Below are 13,669 nucleotides of genomic sequence, written 5' to 3'. Positions count from 1 at the left end.
GACCAGGGTGTGTTACTATCCACATACTCTATCTTTCACTGTCACAAACCTCGCCCCTTCTTTGATAGGTCCCTGCACAGTCGTACATGCACGAACGCGTGAGTCGCTTTCCCCTTCGTTCTTTGTCTTTTCCTTCCGTCTCGCATTCCCTGTCTACTCCTTTTAATGCATGGACGGATGGTGTGAATTTTCACCGTCTCCGTAGTGGCTTTTGATTTTGTGGTGCAAACTACTGAGTACTGACCCCTTGATTTGTTGCCGTCGCCATCTTTAACGCACTACACGTCGTCGATAACGACATCACCCCCCTCACCCTCGCATCCTCTCACAAAAATAATAACAATGACACTAATGACACCATGACGATGATGTTCACGATAATGATAAACCAACTCCAGGTCGAACCCTCCGCCTTTGCCTCGGGCGCCACGGTCAATGGGCTGCTGAAGGAAATGGAAGAGTTGTTCGCTGTGAGGTTTGGTGAGTGCTTTGTGCTTTGTGCTTTGACGTGGTTTAGGTGGTGTTGATGTCATGGCTATTCGTTATCTGCTATCTACGATCGACCATTGACTAACGTGGCGACTACCCCACTCGATCCCCCCCTCTGCGAATGACATCCCCTCCCAACCTCCCTATCACGACCGCCCAGAACGAGGCGACAAGAAAAAAGCCCTCGTCCGCCTGCGCGCCGGCTCCCAACACAAGTCGCACCACTTTAGCACGTTTCGCTCAGGGGCGTGGTTAGGCCTGGCGTTGCCTCCGTTTGTGGCTGGGACTTATCTGGGTGAGTGGTGGTGATGGTGTGCTTGTGCTCATGTGTTCATTTTTACTCTGATTCTACGTTCATTTTTACCTCGACACACGTACGGACGCACACCGCCCACTCAGCCGCCCTGCCATCCACCCCGACTGTCCTCCCGGCGTGGAGCATCCTTCTCTACATCTACTCCATCCTGTTGATCCCGCTCTTGTTTTCGTTGATGGTGGGTACGAATGTGTTGGTGTGGGCGAGGGAGAGGGTTAATTATGTTTTTATCTTTGGTGAGTTTTTTGCTTTGGGTTCTGGGTTTGGTTAGGGTGATCGTTGGGGGAGGACGCGATGACCCCGTCTTGACGTGGAATCAACCTGCTAATATTTTTTGAATAGAATTGGATACTAGAACGCGTCTTGATCATCGGGAGTATTTCGAGGTACGTCGCGTTGTACGCTCTAGTTTCAATGCTGACCAAAAGACGCCATTCTACACCCCCCTCTCCCCCCCAGCTCCCCTCAATGCTCCTCTGCCTCCTCTCCTACGCCTTCTTCCTCTCTCTCGCCCGAATCGGCCCTCCCCTCCTCTGGCCACTCGTCTGGCTCCTCATCGTGGTCGTCGTCCTCCTCAACCCGATCCGAAGGCTGTTTTGGGGCTCGACGAGGTGGTGGTTGTTGAAGAGCGTCGGGAGGTTGGGTACGAGTGGGTTTTGGAAGGTGGAGTTTATGGATTTTTGGCTTGGGTGAGTGCTGTTTGGGTTTTATGTCTTGCCCTCGCGCTTCATTTGGATTTGTGTGCTTTGCTATATGAATGCTGACGCGTTTCTCTTTGCGCCTGCGTCCATGCAGAGACCAGTTTTGTAGCCTTGTTTATTCGTTGGCGGATCTTTATTTTGTGGGATGCGTTTATGCTCGATACTTTCCCAGCATGCCTGCTCCTTCAGACTCCTCCTCCTCGCTCTTTTCCCTCCCCCCCTCCTCATCCTCCTCCTTCTCACCATCCCCCTCCTCATCCCCCTTCCCATCCTCCTTCTCCCCCACCCCCCACTCCTTCCTCTCCTCCGCGTACGACCCAAGAATCGAAGAAGCATGGGACGCATGCGGCACCTCCCGAAACTGGGGGTTCAACCTCCTCCTCGGGTCCCTGCCGTTCTTGTGGCGGTTTGTGCAGAGTTTGAGGCGGTATGGGGATTCGAGGTTGGGGACGCATTTGATTAATGTGAGTGGCGCTTTTTGGGTGGGTGGGGTTGCTGATTGTCGCTGGTGACCGTGTAGGCGGGGAAGTACGGGATGGGGTTGGTGTACTATTTTTTCTACTATTATTGGAGACATAACGGTGCGCCTCTATTTTCTGATCGTTTCGCCTTTTCTTCGTCCTCTGAACCGTGACTTTTTCCGTCGGATGCGTTTTTGGGTTATGGAAATAGGGAACAAGGATGGTGGAGTTAGTTTTGTGCTGTGGTGTTTGTCGGGGACGATATACTCTATCTATGCGTGTACTTGGGTGGGTGTGTTCTATGAGTATGAGGCGATCTTCATCTGACGACGATAACAGGACTTTCTGATGGACTGGTCGTTTCTGAAACCTCACGCGCGATACCCTCTGCTGAGGAACGAGTTGATATATACTAATGAGCTGCCTGTGAGTGTTTTGGTTTTGTTTGTTGGGTGCTGGGCTGACTGCGTTTCTCGTCGTCGTGGACTGTAGTTGTACTACGTTGCTCTGGTGAGTCTGTATTTATCCAACACCTCCAAAAGAAATCTCTAACTAAAACTGACTGATATCGTTCTTCACAGCTCACGAACGTCGTCATCCGGTTCATCTGGGTGATCTACATACCCTCGGGTGGGATCAATCTCACGGCGCGGACGTTCATTGCGGCGATGTTGGAGATGCTGAGGAGGTGGCAGTGGAATTTTTGTCAGTCCCCACTTTTTTCTTATGTCGTTCCTTTCTTACTTTCATACTGACGACGATTTCGATGATGTCACGCTCACCGTCTCACTCACATTCTCAACCGGTCACGACGCAGTCCGTCTCGAAAACGAGCATCTGGGTAACATGGATCAATACCGCGTCACGCGCGAGGTGCCGTTGCCGTATACCTTTGACGGGAGTGGGCAGACGAATGATGATGAGGACGAGGATGACGGTGATGGTGATGGGGACGGTGATGAGGACGGCAAGCCTGAGCGTCGTGGCTCGTCGTGGCTCCGGCGGCGGTTCACTAGGAATTCGAGTGACGTGTCTGATTCTGCTCCGACGCAGGTGGCGCAGACGACGTAGAGCGATGGCGATGCTGGACGAAATAGAAAGAGTGGTACAGAGTGACGAATTGGGTGGTATGTCTGAGGGTATCAAATGATACCTCGCAGAGGTCGGTCTCTGGTAGACCTTGCCTAGTTTTTCTTGGCCGTGGGTTGCCGTAGATTTTGGGTTTTTGGGTTTTATTTTTGGGAATTTATGGTAGATGTTTATTGCGATGTTTTATACCCACCTGCAGTTCACCGTCATGACGCTTATGATTATGATCAACGGGCTAGATGGAGATATGAATGATTTTCCTCGGATGTGTACAGTGTGTGGATAAGGTATCAACAGAAAGGGCATGCTTGTAGTGAGTTGAGTCAGCTGCATCAGGAGATGGATGTGGGTACCGGTACCGGTTCTCTTCCGATTATACACGCAAACGTACACCAGCCTCCCCTTACTTCATCGAAGACGCCAACTGGTCCAGCTCGCGCGCAATCAACGAGTTTGGGCACTTCTTCCGTAACTGTCTGTTAACATCAAAAGCGTCATCCGTCAGTTCAGCAGAAGCAAGCACACAAAACCGCCATCCCGGGCCAGTGACTCACTCCATCTTCGCCCTATCCCCCCTCTCCCTACACTCCCTCCCCGCCATCCGCCACTCGCCGCACTCGACGTAGAGATCGACGCGCTTGGGGAGGTCGCAGCGGACGACGTAGGCGGCGGCCTCCTTGAGGTGGCCCCTGTCCGCGAGGTGGTGCACGAAGGCGTCGTAGCCGATCGGACTGCGCTTGGAGCGCGCGAGGGCGTCGAGGGCGTCAAAGTCGCGGATGTGGGTGAGGGCGTGGAGCTTGAGGTGCCAGAAGCTGTCAAGAGAGAGGGATGAGAATGAGGGATGAGGGATGAGGGATGAGAATGCGGCCCCGAGAGGGAGAGAATAGACTCGTCCAGCCGTTCCGTGTTGGTTGGCAGGGAGACGTTTGACAAAGTGGGTGAGAGAAAATGATGTTTACCGTTTATCTGGCACTTTGAAATCTGCTCTGATCTTGTCCGCTCGCTTTGACATGCCGTTGATGAGGCACGTCCGGAGGGTCTCGTTGATGCTCTGCCCAAAGAAGGCGACCTTCCCATCGGCTTCTTTTTCCAGCTGTTGCTGATAGGTCAGGAGGCGGACGCTTTCGTCCATCATCTGCGATCCAAGGCAACGTCAGAGTTTTTCTTTTTATAATGTTTTTTTTTTTTTAATTCTTTTTGATTCTTTGGAAAAATTTGGCTGGGAAAATTGAAATGAAAGAGAAAATCACCTTGGCTTCGAAACTTCTATCCTTGTCCTCGGAAAAGAATTTCTGGGCTGCTTTGACTGAGGTAATCTTTGCGTTTGGGTCCTGTGAGGCATCAATCAGATAGGGAAGTAATATACGGTGAACCAAATTCACGCTTACTATCATGCGTGATGCTTCATCCAAGCAGAGTGTCGCACTCTCCACGCGACGATCATCCGAGTAATAGAAATCGCGAAGCATGTCTCGGTTCTGCTCACGTGCGTAGACTTGCAGCAGCTTACTGGCAGGGGCGAGTCGTGAGCCGCCGTCTTCAATGAGGCGGAAGAAAGAGCCCAGTGGTAGCCGTTTGTGCAGGTGAAGCAAGACATGATAGACTGGACCAATGCAGATGAGCACAGTGGACGGAAGATGAAACGTAAAAGCCATACCTAGATCGGTATCTCCACTGTCGACAGCCTTTGCAAGAGCTAGCTTGTCTTCCTTCATGGTTAGTAATAATGGGACCTGGTCCGATGCTTTCGTTTCGTGGTCAAGAAGCTGGCGATGGGTCAGGGTGGGGGTCAAAAAAGAAAGCAAGAGAGCCTGACCTTCGTTGCAAGCCCTGCCCTGCCCACCTCCCAAGCCCGCTTAGCAATATCGGAATAGCTGACATCCCCACCCCCCAGTTTCTCAAATTTGTCCACGATCAACCTACAAACTTCGTCGTCAGCACCGAGTTCAGCATCCTTGCCAGTCCCCGTCGTGGTTGGTTTGGACCGCGCGATCTTGACACTTGCCCAGTGTTTCAGAACGACGTCTGGTTTTAGAGACAGGAAGGATGAAATGCGAAGCGCGAGCAGGTGCAGATTTCGGGAGGTGAGGCGAGTTATGAGGTGGGAAGGAGAGGCATATTGATACCTGCAGTGCACATAGGTTATACACATACAAGTACGAAGATCTAGGTAAGCTTACTGGGAGTAAGTGAGAGGAATTCCGATTTCGTAGTAGCGGACTGCGTTGAGGACTTTAAGTGTTTGACCCATGTTCACAAAGTCAGTTGGATCATACAAATCCAAGAATCCCCACCCAAACTTTGCTGCCTAAGAGCAAGACGTGATCAACTAACAGGACTTCGATGAGAGTCTAAACATACACTAAGCAGCTGTCGTTGCCAATAAGGCTCCCATTCTCGCCCTGCTGCATCAATGCACTCGTTAACAGCAGATGCGAGCTCTGGCCGGATATTTCGTATGCTCTCGTCAGCTTTTGGTGAACGACGAGAAAAGCTATCCCAAGCATCGAATAATATGGCTGATGGCGAAGTCGAGGCAGGACGGAATATAGAGACACATGAGGCTATAAAACCCTATAAGTATATGAATTGCATACCACAAAGAAGTTTAGCGACTCACCCGGTACTTTTTGCAGCAGGTCGCAGACGTCAGTACCAACTATTCTTACACCGTCAACTTCTGTAACAGTAAATGTAGGGCCGGAGTAGAAATATCTGAATCAACGATCAGACGGTCGAACTACACAGAACGAAATGGGTATTCACTGAAGAGTATCCCCAGAAGGTCCGACAAGAAGAGCGAGGCCCTCCCACGTCACGAGGATAGCATCATTTCCACACCACTCGACTTGGTTGACCTGGCCCTGAGCTCCAATACTTGACGTCTCAAATTCGGCCAAGCTACGTTGGAAGTCTGTCGATACCACCCACAGAAGACCTGAAAACGTCAGGAGAGCCAGCAGTTTACCATTCGGCGAAGGTGAAACGTGAGTGAATGGGCCGCGAGACAACCGTTGATCTACGCTCTCGAGATTGTCGACTGCAAATATGGTAGCATTCACGGACAGCAGCACTTCCACGTGCCTTGATATGGTCTGGTCAGGTGGAATGACGGCCCATGAGTTTGGTGGTTCAGATAGTCCTATTTTGTCTGTCAAGATAGAATATATGGAGGGAAGATGATAACGCACCAGGGTTTGCTAGCGTTAGTGGTCTTTGGCCTTGCCAGCCCTTCACTTCCAACAACGTCAAAGAGCCCGACATGGCTACCAATCCATCCTCATGTATACGCGCGTCTATGATCCCCATTTCAGAGGCCTCGCTTCCCAACGAAAACTGGTTATAATCTCCCTGAAGGTCGTAAAGGCGATATGTGCCTTCTTCGTTCAAAACCGCCAATCTCTCGTCAGACGTCCATCCAAAACGTATGATTTTGCTTTGATCCCACTTCCCAGAAGATACATGTTAGTTAAGAGGACGCACGCAAGAGACATGAGATAAATATCCACACTGAAGGTCATCAAACTCTCTCCTGCAGGCGAGTAAACTTGGATTTGAGCCTTGGCAAACCCTGGAGTTGCGCGGGTGACAGCAACAATCCTTGCAGTGTTCCGCATGAGAGCTGGGAGACATGATGAGTGGCATATACACTGGATAGCAGAATGTAGTACCTATTGGACCACCATTGCGACAGCCAGCGATGATGAAGTCACGTAAGTCAGGCAACTTGCCTGTTGTCGAGTATAACTGCTGACGGCGGTAGAACACGTTCCCATCTTGCATGGCATCCCATAACGCAGTCGGGTGTTCTTTCATCGTTTCCATCCTGAGTAGAAGCCTCGTAGAATGTTATCAGGATTACTTTGGCGACTGGTGTGGTGGTTGCGTCGATGTAGCCGCGTAAGGCTGTGACGCGCCTTCTGAACCAATGCTTAAATTCACTCAGTACAGTGCATAGATGTAGTGTGTCAACGGAATAATAGCAATTGAATATTCAGATGATATACACGTAAATACAAGTTGAAGGATAGTATTGTAATAAGTGAACCATAAAGAGTGTGCGTTTGTGTGATGGTGATTATGAACAGTGCGAATCGATAGCAAGAATCCACGAGAAGGTGAGAGACGACATATACAAATGAGCAGTAAATAGAGGAGCGCAAGTCTTTTTAATATACTCGAATGGGGAAACGGGCCCTGAGATCATCTTGTCCAAATAGTACGGAAACATCCAAGTAATACTGCAATTGTTTATCAGGTTAAGAGGTCTGGAAGAAACGGCGCTTTGATAAACTGACCTTCACACTAAGGCCAGGCCAATCAACGCCAGGCAGCATGTCCTTGCATAATTGGATTTTTCCCTTGAAAAGGCCATCCGGGAGGGCAGCATGCGACTCCTGTGACGGCTGACTCCGAGGATCCTGGCGATTTCGGGGTCGTTTGGGGAAACCGATGAAAACTTCAGTGTGAATAGTCCGAGACTCAGAGAAGGATTCTTTTGGAATGTTGGGTAGAGGTTTGTACCTGATTGCTGCGGCGAAAGGTTCTTCCGGAGTGCGAGGCATACGCACGGTGACTGGCTGGTCCAATCTGGCGACTCGTCTGAGAAGTCTGTTGCCAGTCCGTGATCCAGGGGATTGGTTGTCTGAGTCATCGCTGAGAGGAGGGGTGTCGGGAGGTGTCGGTGGCATAGATGGTGATTGGTGGGTAATAGTCACTTGGCGAATCAGGGAGACTACGATAGTGGCATCCGCGGCAATTTCGCGAGCGAGTGAAGGTGATCGGGGTGTTGTGGTGAAAACGACGAAATAGGGAATAGATGAAGCTCGCGGGAAGGAATTAGGACTAGGTAGTGTTAGCTATAATTTTGTAGAGTCAGCATTAATATAAAAGGCCAGAAGTTAACTATACTGACTGCACATTGGAAAGGAATGGGACGGTCGGCTTTCAAGGGCATTTCTAGCCAGCATTCTGGATCCATCGACAAGCCGTCCAGCGACTGAAAATCAGTGTCGGGTTGGAATAATATCGGGGCTTCCAAGCTAATGATGAAATAAGCTAGGAGCAACAAGCTGCCTCCTACAAAAACTCACAATGTGCGATTTTCGGAACCATCAGTGGCTTCCCATACCGCGGTAACGCGATATGATACCTCAGCTTTCTCAACAAAAGCTCTTTTGCGTTGAACATGCTCCACGAGAGTGGATGCGGAGAACGTAGGAGGCATATCTTCCCCGGGTCTGGAGCCACGAGGAATTTCAAAACTGAATTCACAAGATCTACTTGCAGCGTTCAAGTTGTTCACACTTGGGCGCTTTCGAACAGCGAATGCTTCACGCAAAGCGCCGCGAGGACTGTTATCCGGAGGGGGAGACATAGGTACGACAGCCAACGAGGACAAGAAAACATGTCTATGTTTCCCATTTTTTTGTTTCTGCTGGTAGTAATAGTCCTCGCTGACTTCCGTCTGGGCGGAAGTGTACTCAAAGACGCCTTCAATCTAACCAAACGCACGATAAGAGGAAGGCAGTTGTGAACAGAAGCCATGAACACGAACAGATATTGACAGACGACCGGATTGAGAACAACTAGAGTCCAGAATCACCTTCCCCTCCACCCGATCGAGGTCTCCAAAGACAGGTCTAGTTTTGACTTTATCGCTGCCCTCCTGTCGGGCTGTCTTTACAGATGGGCTGTATAGTTGCATTTCCATCTGCAGAGACCTATATATTTATCTGACATCAATTCGTGTCAGAAAAACGAGCAAGCGATACCGACCGAAACGAAGAGACATGTGGATAATGCTCTACTGCTAGGGTATAGCTAGAGGGAGGCAGACTGCCTGCTGCGATTGGATCGAGATGAAGACGAGGCTTTGCGTGCATCCTAGCCATGTTGCATACAGCTTGCAGTGCACGTTTGCCGGACCAGCTTCAAGGTGTGCGGGAGAACGAAGGAGTGGAAAGAAAAGAAAAGTCCAGCCAAAAGGGGAGTAGACGGGAAAAGGGAGAAGTATATAAGACGATTGGAGGACTCATCTTTTTCCTAATTGGCATAGAAGTGACGGCCTTGGGAGCCTGTGATAGGAAACGCAGCCAATGATTACGGTATTCTTTGCGGTGGTGCATTGCGGTCCCATTGGGAATTTCGCGGAGTGCGATATTAGGCTTCCGGATGAACCATGTGAGTGCGACTGGACCGTGTGATGCGTGGCTGCCACACTCCGTAAGCTTTCCGTCCACCTTGCCGCATATCCGTGATCATTCGAAGCTGATCTCCTTCATCTTGTTTCTGATGATATCAGAAACATATCCACTTTTTCTGAAGCCTATTCCTATATGTTATTCACATGCGACATATGCACTATCAGTGCGCTTTCATCCCAGCACAACGACTGTTGTCGTCTTCTTGCATATTGCGTCTCTGGTACCTTGGGTCTCATTGGATACTATAGCGATACGGTGCCTTTGGCTATTGAAGTCCCTATACTGTCGTAAGGCTTAGCAACGGGGACGTAGATAGGGAATCGCGAATATCTGGAATATAAACTCGTGGGTAGATGTCGCTTATCATATTTCGGCGTTCGAGAGCAAGTGTCAAGCGGGCCCGTGAGGAGATGCGCAGAGATGCGCTCCTCTAGCCAACCACGACCAAAAGATTGACAGAAAGCGAAAATAAATTGATGGCAGAACCAGGAGAATTCCGGGGGGTAAGTATTCCAGTGGTATTCCCAACTCCTACAGCGAGACACGAACGAAGTCAAGAAGCATAGCTAAATGAGCGTTCTTCGCACCATAGAGTGCGCTCACGTCCATCCCTAGTAATTATTGGTACCGATCCGTTGGAGATTGACTAGTGCCTCCTCAATTCCTGTACAGCAAACTGGCTACCGTACGTATAGAGAGGGAGACTCCCTCCAACCGACAACTGAATATTACTTGGTTCGGTGCCGTGGCGCGGCGACTTATTACAGATCTATGGGCGATTGAAAGGGTCGCGAGGATGCCACTGGGTCAGGTACATTCTTGCTCATACCGCGGCAATTTGGAGGGAAAGGAAGAGTTGCCAGGGTCATACTAGCATCTATTCAAAATAAATGTTATATTCTTGACATGACTATTTCGACCTAACTGACCAAATTAGTATAACCACTCGAGGGATAAGTGAGAGATAATAATATTGTCTTACCAGCCGTTCAATGGGGAGAAGTTCACACTGTGAAGTCCCAGTTAATCATTCGAGCTAGTCGTTGGGTGCTGTAGTCCACCTATCGTTGTTATCTTAGGCCGTTGTTCACAAGTTCAACCCTGAGCAGCCTTATCCTAAAGCAACCGTACCTCAAGAACTCAAAAGGACGCCTTCAATAAATGCTCAGAACTCGACTCCTGGGATCAAAGCAGGCGTTATGAGAGTGTAATGAATGAAGTCGAGCAGGCAGTAAGGCGCCTGCGAGTAAGACGCCTCCTACAGAAACCTTATTTTTATAATTCATGAGAACAGCGAGCGGACTAGTTGTTTACGAAAGAACATACCATCTGACCACATGAATCCAGGAAATATGCATGATACAGCGCTCAATCGAACAGTGTCGTAACTTTTCGGAGCGCAATCTCTTGCCAGTGGACTTTTCTGTAACAAAGGGATCATGGCGCTATAACGAGCGCCGCGGGTTTTAGGCTGCTACCGATGTAATGTGAAGGGGACGTCCATATATGCACTTATGAAGAACTGGTCTCGTTCATAATGAAATGGGGGTCAAATGTCAAGCCATTACTGTCGGAAAAGACGTGGAACATGCTAAGAGAGGTGGACGGTGTGTCCTTTGAGAGCAGCTAGCTTCCTCCGGCGTCCACGTACGAAGTTAAGTGGAGAAGAGTTGAAATGCAATATGGCCGTGATGTGAGCTCCAAGCAGAATGGACCGCGATCTCCTGACACGAAGCATCGTGCATACTAGTATGAGGCTTTTCACTAGCAAAATGTTTATGGTGTCTAGAAGAATATCTGCAGTGGTGCAGTAGTGACAGATGCGGGGTGTCCACGTCGCAACGGTTCGATACCAATCTCCTTGGTGGCGAATTTCCAATAAGGTGAAAATCTGGATTGTGCCTTGATTACTTATTTGCAAACTTGCAGGAACTGGACTCTGAGCAGTGAGCGGTGATACCGCGCACATTACATGTCGACAAATGGATAACTCTTACAGTATATCGATAAATATGTGGTAAGAATCCTTGGTGCAGGTAGAACAGCTGGAAAAACATATAAGCACTTACTTGAAAGAACCAGACCCCACTTCACTCGTGATCACTGCAGGGAAAATAATTATGCCTCCATAATAAAAAGTCATTCTTAAAACTCTCCCAACTCTTTGTTGAGTCTAGTGAATTCAGGTCGCCCGTCCCATTGATGTGAAATGCAGATGCGCTGGCGCAATTGCAATTGGTGACGAATGGAAAACCAAATAATACTTGAGTACAGAAACTGGCGATCGTGATCATGGTGGGAGGCTAGAACTGGGTTCCCGCCATAATCCGATCGGGCTGGGAATATCACACCCAACGCCTTTTCTCACAAACCTTATAGCCCCAGTTACCGATCTTCTAACCAAACACCAAGGATTGCTCATCAGTGATTTTTAATGCGAGTCGTTGTAACAGGTACTCAGCGCCAGTAGTCAAGCATCGAATATTTGCCTTTTTGCTGAACTCAGCTCTGAAAATAAGGGGCATCTGGTGTTCTTGGGTCGGCCGTCTATAATGCATTTCAACAAAGAAATCATCAAGTCCTTGGTCTGGCCTATTCACGGCCCACAGGAACATTGAAAAAACTCGATCTATTAGATGAGGGGGAGACTAGGCAGACATTCACCAATTTCAGTCCTGATTGTGCGTTTCAAACTTTTCAACGCCGTGGTTCAGTCCAAGACTTTCGAAAACACCGGCTAATCTTCCCCTTGTACGTGTAAAGGGGTCATCCACTGTGCAGCAGAGAGGAGGCCTGACGTGGCTGAGAAGGTTGGTCCGATTATTTTTTGTGAGGGCTCAGGCACTGATGGCTGGAATCGCGATAGGACCCAGACGGTGCTCGTAAGGTTCGTCATTGCAATATCAATTATTGCACCACCTGTTATTGATCCAAGCTACGTAGCTCAATGCTTCAGTGCCGGCACATCTGGCGGAACTTTCGAAAGAGTTACATTTCACCCTGATTTACATATCCACTGGTACGTTCCAGCCTCTCAGTTGTATAATATCATGTGGCGGCGCGGCATATCTAATCAATTTATTTACGTTTAGATTACGTCTTCGATGGGACGTCTCCTCCCTACACTCCCTCTTCCAAGACAAATCCGTTGCAGCTGTATGGAGAAAGCAAATTGGGTGGCGAGGTCGCTATCTTAGGTGTAGATGGTGCCCAGGCCGTTGTACTGAGAGTGCCTGTTCTGTTCGCCTTTTTTTTTTCTCCACTTATGTCTCGCATGGTTTGACTCACCGTAATTTGTTGTAGATACGGGCCAGCACCAAAGAACTCTGACTCCGCTATCAACGTCCTTCTGGACGTCGTGCAAGACCAGTCCGGAAAGCAATACCAGATGGATCACTATGCAACGCGCTATCCCACCAATGTTGTGGACATAGCTTCCTTCTTAGTCAGATTATCGGGTCAGATATCGACGATGCCGCGCTCAGTATCATATATGCTGACTTATTCAATGACATTTACAGGATTCAAACAGCCTATCCCTCCTATTTTACACTACTCCGCTGACGAACCCTTCACCAAATACGAAATCTGTCTCATTTTCTCGAAGATCTTGGGTCTCTCGCACAAACACATAATCGCTGACGCTGATCCACCTACGGGTGCTGGAGCAACTACTCGACCAAGAGATTGCCATTTGTACACCAGAGAAACCGAAGATCTCGATGTCCCTGGAGGTTTAGACTGCTCGTTATTCGAGGAGTGGTGGACGCAGCACCTGTCAAAGTCATCTTAAGTTGGCCTGTGCGGAGAGGAGTTCCGAGTATGATAAAGACAATGTATGAATAGTCGCTGAAAGTGTTCGAATTGTACCAGGTGTGATTTCTACATTATATCTTTAACTCGTTTGTTTTGCATCGACATTAGCAATCCCTATAGCTTATTTCTTCTCCTTTCTTTCTCGACTCTTTTTCTCTTTCTCTGAGGCGGTTTGTTGTCCCGATTTGTCCTGGATACACTTGTTAGGGGCTGATGCCTAAGGCTACACAATCCTTGCAGTTATCACTTACAGAGTTGTCGAAGTAATCTGAAAAGCATTGTCAGTTATTGTACGCAACTACTACAAAACTTGATCCTATAAAACATACCTTTTCTCTGATCAGCATCCTTGACGTGCTGTACCGGTTCCTCCTGATCGATAGATGACACGCCCATTGGCACTTCTTCTCCAGTGGCTTCGAGAGGAGGCGATTGAGTTCCACTTCCTACACCTGACATTGTATGATATGCTGTTTTTGTATGCAGATAATGTTGAGTTTCACAGAGTATGTGAAGGGAACTTTATGTAGACCGTGGCTGAACAGGGGCATGATATAGGCTTTTGAGGCTGGTAATGACATCATAGCTGAA

At 48.9% G+C, this 13,669-nt stretch overlaps 8 protein-coding genes across 8 annotated transcripts; 4 read left to right on the top strand and 4 right to left on the bottom strand.

The window, feature by feature from the left end:
• Nucleotides 1-359: 359 nt before the first annotated feature.
• SERLADRAFT_433683 (uncharacterized protein) lies at nucleotides 360-1,024 on the top strand (the record flags this gene model as incomplete). The annotated part of the gene is made up of 3 exons (XM_007313896.1): nucleotides 360-480; nucleotides 650-761; nucleotides 889-1,024. The coding sequence occupies 3 exons, from the start codon at nucleotides 360-362 to the stop codon at nucleotides 1,022-1,024; spliced, it is 369 nt and encodes a 122-aa protein (XP_007313958.1).
• Nucleotides 1,025-2,028: 1,004 nt separating this feature from the next.
• SERLADRAFT_457875 (uncharacterized protein) lies at nucleotides 2,029-2,900 on the top strand (the record flags this gene model as incomplete). Its single annotated transcript, XM_007313895.1, has 6 exons — nucleotides 2,029-2,087; nucleotides 2,179-2,255; nucleotides 2,307-2,393; nucleotides 2,460-2,477; nucleotides 2,549-2,672; nucleotides 2,785-2,900. Coding segments are annotated over 6 exons (468 nt in total), but the record flags the coding sequence as incomplete, so codon positions are not given.
• Nucleotides 2,899-3,117, top strand: SERLADRAFT_365728 (uncharacterized protein; the record flags this gene model as incomplete). Its single annotated transcript, XM_007313894.1, has 1 exon — nucleotides 2,899-3,117. The coding sequence occupies one exon, from the start codon at nucleotides 2,899-2,901 to the stop codon at nucleotides 3,115-3,117; it is 219 nt and encodes a 72-aa protein (XP_007313956.1).
• A 342-nt stretch (nucleotides 3,118-3,459) lies between these two features.
• SERLADRAFT_365727 (uncharacterized protein) lies at nucleotides 3,460-6,872 on the bottom strand (the record flags this gene model as incomplete). The annotated part of the gene is made up of 14 exons (XM_007313893.1): nucleotides 3,460-3,532; nucleotides 3,611-3,868; nucleotides 4,016-4,191; nucleotides 4,307-4,387; nucleotides 4,445-4,659; nucleotides 4,714-4,822; nucleotides 4,873-5,182; nucleotides 5,237-5,364; nucleotides 5,418-5,620; nucleotides 5,677-5,771; nucleotides 5,823-6,198; nucleotides 6,248-6,503; nucleotides 6,566-6,678; nucleotides 6,728-6,872. The coding sequence occupies 14 exons, from the start codon at nucleotides 6,870-6,872 to the stop codon at nucleotides 3,460-3,462; spliced, it is 2,538 nt and encodes an 845-aa protein (XP_007313955.1).
• A 353-nt stretch (nucleotides 6,873-7,225) lies between these two features.
• SERLADRAFT_433678 (uncharacterized protein) lies at nucleotides 7,226-8,950 on the bottom strand (the record flags this gene model as incomplete). Its single annotated transcript, XM_007313892.1, has 6 exons — nucleotides 7,226-7,297; nucleotides 7,355-7,915; nucleotides 7,972-8,098; nucleotides 8,150-8,556; nucleotides 8,614-8,779; nucleotides 8,835-8,950. 6 exons carry the CDS (start codon nucleotides 8,948-8,950, stop codon nucleotides 7,226-7,228), a joined length of 1,449 nt encoding a protein of 482 aa, XP_007313954.1.
• A 1,708-nt stretch (nucleotides 8,951-10,658) lies between these two features.
• On the bottom strand, nucleotides 10,659-11,349 carry SERLADRAFT_457869 (uncharacterized protein; the record flags this gene model as incomplete). Its single annotated transcript, XM_007313891.1, has 2 exons — nucleotides 10,659-11,201; nucleotides 11,260-11,349. The coding sequence occupies 2 exons, from the start codon at nucleotides 11,317-11,319 to the stop codon at nucleotides 10,854-10,856; spliced, it is 408 nt and encodes a 135-aa protein (XP_007313953.1).
• Nucleotides 11,350-11,696: 347 nt separating this feature from the next.
• SERLADRAFT_365722 (uncharacterized protein) lies at nucleotides 11,697-13,055 on the top strand (the record flags this gene model as incomplete). The annotated part of the gene is made up of 8 exons (XM_007313890.1): nucleotides 11,697-11,715; nucleotides 11,782-11,943; nucleotides 12,026-12,072; nucleotides 12,129-12,149; nucleotides 12,206-12,281; nucleotides 12,355-12,502; nucleotides 12,566-12,720; nucleotides 12,784-13,055. The coding sequence occupies 8 exons, from the start codon at nucleotides 11,697-11,699 to the stop codon at nucleotides 13,053-13,055; spliced, it is 900 nt and encodes a 299-aa protein (XP_007313952.1).
• Nucleotides 13,056-13,179: 124 nt separating this feature from the next.
• Nucleotides 13,180-13,602, bottom strand: SERLADRAFT_379023 (uncharacterized protein; the record flags this gene model as incomplete). Its single annotated transcript, XM_007313889.1, has 2 exons — nucleotides 13,180-13,346; nucleotides 13,408-13,602. The coding sequence occupies 2 exons, from the start codon at nucleotides 13,535-13,537 to the stop codon at nucleotides 13,282-13,284; spliced, it is 195 nt and encodes a 64-aa protein (XP_007313951.1).
• Nucleotides 13,603-13,669: the final 67 nt, after the last annotated feature.

The sequence above is a fragment of the Serpula lacrymans genome, assembly GCF_000218685.1.
Source record: "Serpula lacrymans var. lacrymans S7.9 unplaced genomic scaffold SERLAscaffold_2, whole genome shotgun sequence".
NCBI lineage: Eukaryota > Fungi > Basidiomycota > Agaricomycetes > Boletales > Serpulaceae > Serpula > Serpula lacrymans.
The sequence above is the reverse complement of the archived record's forward strand: the minus strand, read 5'-3'. Positions and strand labels throughout refer to the sequence as shown.